Source organism: Crocuta crocuta, unplaced genomic scaffold, assembly GCF_008692635.1.
Source record: "Crocuta crocuta isolate KB4526 unplaced genomic scaffold, BGI_CrCroc_1.0 scaffold2088, whole genome shotgun sequence".
In the NCBI taxonomy this organism is placed as follows: domain Eukaryota; kingdom Metazoa; phylum Chordata; class Mammalia; order Carnivora; family Hyaenidae; genus Crocuta; species Crocuta crocuta.
Genome location: NW_027527892.1, coordinates 128859 through 132970, shown reverse-complemented (window position 1 = coordinate 132970; position 4112 = coordinate 128859). Strand labels below are relative to the sequence as shown.

Genomic DNA, 4112 nt, shown 5'->3' with positions numbered 1-4112 from the left:
ATAAATACTTAACATCCATATATTGGTTTCTAAATAACATTTTCTACTAAAGGAATTGGGGTCAGGAAATGGCTGATTGTAGAGCTCAAAAAAAGTTCATTTACTGGCAGAGATATACATGACACTTAACTCTGATAAGGTCTGCTGAGTGCAGCGGCTATAAAAATATGTTTAGAGAAAATAAAAATGTCTTTTACAAGGATATCTCCTTAAGAGTTGGGAGCACTGGAAACCACAATTAAGAAACTAAGCACTAGTGGTGATACAGGCATAATGATGGAAAGAACTGTGCATATAATTAATGCTACTCTGAAATGGCTACAAGTGGCAAATTTTTAATTATTTATAATTTACCAAAATAATACAGAAGTAATGCAATAAATGAACGCAAAAGCAATTCAAGGAATAAATTTCAGTCATCTGTTAGGCCCATGATAAGCTGATTAGCTATCGATAGTATAACTCAATAATTGTTTAGTCTGAGTTAATCTGAACTTGTCATTCAGTAACTAAGGAAATGACTTCTAATAATACCCACATGGAACTGCAGATCAAAATATTTTAAAAGAAGCTGACAAAACATTGAGTGCAATCTAGTAGAACCTGCTAAAATGTGTTACAACTCATTGTAGTAATATTATATATAGAACAGAAAAAGACTTAAGAGGAAAAGACATACATGACATACAGTCATGAAAATGTCCATTATCATATATTAAACATATTTGTTTCATTTCAACCATAGTCAGTTATTCACAGTATTACTCAACAACAACCACTCTGTGGAAAACATGTGAAAATTTATGACCTGTTATTAAATCAGCAGTCCCGATAGTAAACTTCATTGACTTTCATGGACTTAACATCATTCATTAGTTTCATAAATTTCCGCTGCAAATACAATCTGGGTATCATAACTTGCCCTATTATAGGGCAGTTTACTGGCTTAGCAGAAATTAAGTATAATACTGGTTTAGCAGAAATTAAGTATAATGTGCTATTTTTTTTGACAGAAATAGGAGAGCACACAAACATGTTCAGACCACTGGCAGAGAGGGAGAACATCCTAAGTAGGCTTCATGTCCAGTATGAAGCCCAAAATGGGGCTCAATCTCATGACCTTCAGAGCATTACCTGATCAGACACTTAACGAACTGAGCCACCCAGGTGTCTCAGTTTATCTCGTTTATTTATTAAAAAAATGTTTTTCCTGCTTATTTATTTGAGAAAGACAGGGAGACAGAGAAAGAAAGAGAAAGAGGGAGGGAGAGCGAAACACAGAATCTGAAGCAGGCTCCAGACTGAGTTGTGATCACAAAGCTCAACATGGGGCTTGAACTCACAAGCCATGAGATCATGACCTGAACTGAAGTCAGACACAAAACCAACTGAGCCACCCAGGCACCCCTATCTCTTAATGAAATGAAAGATCATGACCTGAGCTTAAATCAAGAGTCAGGCACATAACTAATTGAACCACTCAGTATAATTCTGATTTTTAAACTACAGGACTGAAAATCAAACTTCTTCTGAACAAGAGGAAAGATTCTCAATTAGTGTTACCAAACACTGAAAGGTTTAGAAATGTTAGGTTTTGATGAAGACTTGATGCTTTTTAATAAATTCAGCCTTAAGTCTTAAGGTAAAACAGCACTTAAAATGAAAAATACTGCAGGGGAGTCATTTAGATGCCGACTAACATTTAATTCACCAGAAATGTCAAGCAGTTTACATTTCCCATTGCTATCCAAATTAAACAGCTATATCCATTTCTATACAAATTGATAGCTGATTTACTTTCCAAACTGTAAATATAGTTACTGTATCATTTTCAAACCCTGAGGTAATGCAAAGATGAATTCGCTATTTCAAAATGTTATTTACTGTGCAAATGTGAAGCTTCTATCCAGCTTATTCAGATTCTTAACCTACTGAGCCACCGAAGTATCGCTATAAAATTTGTTTATTTGCACCTAATTTAATGACAGTGAATTACAAACGTTGAGAACTTCACTGGAACAAAATCATACCCCACGATAAAAAAACTCCATTAATTCTCATCAGGAGACACATTTTTTTTTAAAAACTGTATTCTATTGTTTTTATAGTTAGAATTTTGCTAATACAAAGTTTGTGAAAAAATTTTTTTTCTCTCATTATGTAAATTCCTACATAATGCTTCTTGGTCAACAAAAGCTAAAGTATTTACTCTCTGGCCATTTACAAAAAAAGGTTTATCTTTGCTCAAGATATTACTGTAGAAACTGCTGAATCTTAAATGGGGTCATTCAATTAGATGGCAGAAATATTTATCAATGTTAACTTTCTGATTTAGATGTTACAAGGAGATTGCCCTCATTTGAAGGAAATACACCTTACTGATTTGGGGATATGATAAAAACATCACATCAACAAATTACTGTAATATGGTTTAAGAAAGAAAAAGTTATTTGTATTATACTATACACTTTTTAAATTTTGCAATTACCTCATTAAATGATACCTACATGGCTTTGCAGATCATAAAATTTAGGTAATCATAAATATGGCAGAAACACTGTAAAATGTTCATAAAATAAAAACACAAGGCTATGAAGTGAAGGAAAAAAGAGATCTCTCATTTCATGAGAGATCAGACCTGAGCTGAAACCAAGAGTCAAATGCCTAACTGACTGAGCCATCCAAAAGACGGAAAGGGGAGAATTTTTAAATCTAGAATAAACAAGTGTGAGTAACCTATGAAATTAATGTGTTCCCCCAAAATGCTGCATCAGAGTACTGTCCATCTAAAACTAACGTAACAACATATATTAACTTAAAGAATCTTAAAAAATAGGGGTGCCTGATTGGCTCAGTGGGAAGAGCATGGATCTCTTGATCTTGGAGTGTGACTGAGACCCATATGCAGAGATTACCTAAAATTACAAAAACAAAATCAACTTTAAAAATAAAATAACAATACCTAACTGTAAATGACATGAACATATATTCAGAGGTAAATAAGCAAAACAATAAGAGCGCTGAAAACGGTTGTTTCTTTGAAAAGGAAACGGAAGATGAGAATGGGTGAGGTAGCAGATCATGTTCTTCCTTTTGGCCGTTGAACAATCTTGATCTTCTGAATTGTGTTCATTAGTTTATTACGAATGTTTTAAAATTATGCTTAATATTATTATAATTTTTATTTTTAAAAGTAATCTCTAAATCCAATGTGGGGCTTGAACTCATGACCCTGAGATCAAAGCTAAGCTAGCCAGGCACCTCCTATGTTACATATTCTCTCACTGACAATGGTGCAAGTAACACAGAATCCATATTATAAAGTTTACCACAAAGTATCTATCACAGGGAACAGAATATATCTATCATGTACTTGTCAACACTAAGGTGAAGAGTGTTGAGGGACAAGATCAGGCAATTTTCTCACCTGGTGGCATGAGTTTCATAAGTATTCTTGCTCCATTTCTAAGAGGTGGCATATTGAGATTGCTTCCTAAGTCCGCAACTTGCCAAAGGAAAGATATGTATCTGGGATGTAATGACATTATCTGGAATACAGAAAAGAAGATTTACCTATATTATCCATTTAAAAGGTTTTGTTATTCAGAATTAATTTCTTCAGTATCCCAAGTAAGTTTACTACGTGTCTTACACAAAATCAATTTCCTTTCCCATCTTTTCACATTTATGAATCTGATGATTCCATTCTGATGCAAGGCATCTGGTATAACTGCTTTGTTTGTTCTACTGTTTTTGTAAACTATAAATTTCATACAGGATTCAGATGCTATTTATACAAAAGGGATTTTGCCCCTTGAGATGTTGCTGTCAAATCCCTAATCTCCTGTTGGCAGGAATTCAAATGCCTCTAACACTGAAACAGCTGGTATTACTGCAGCTATAATAATTTTTAAGAGGTAGAGGAAAGAGCAAAGTGTAAGAAATTTAATAGCTGTTGTTTCTTTTTTCCCAAGCAGGGAAGGGGCAGAGAGAGAGGGAGATACAGAGTCCGCAACAGGTTCCAAGCTCTAAGCTGTCAGCACAGACCCTGACACGGGGCTCAAACTCACGAACCATGAGATCATGACCTAAGTTGGACGCTCAACTCACGG

The 4112-nt window shown here is 34.5% G+C and overlaps 1 protein-coding gene across 1 annotated transcript in view; it reads right to left on the bottom strand.

Annotated features, from left to right (window-relative positions):
* LOC144245678 (ubiquitin carboxyl-terminal hydrolase 9X-like) overlaps positions 1–4112 on the bottom strand; it is a 137960-nt gene that overhangs the window by 95949 nt on the left and 37899 nt on the right. Inside the window, 1 exon segment of the mRNA XM_077781009.1 lies at positions 3428–3548. Within this exon segment, the coding sequence (XP_077637135.1) occupies positions 3428–3548 (121 nt within the window).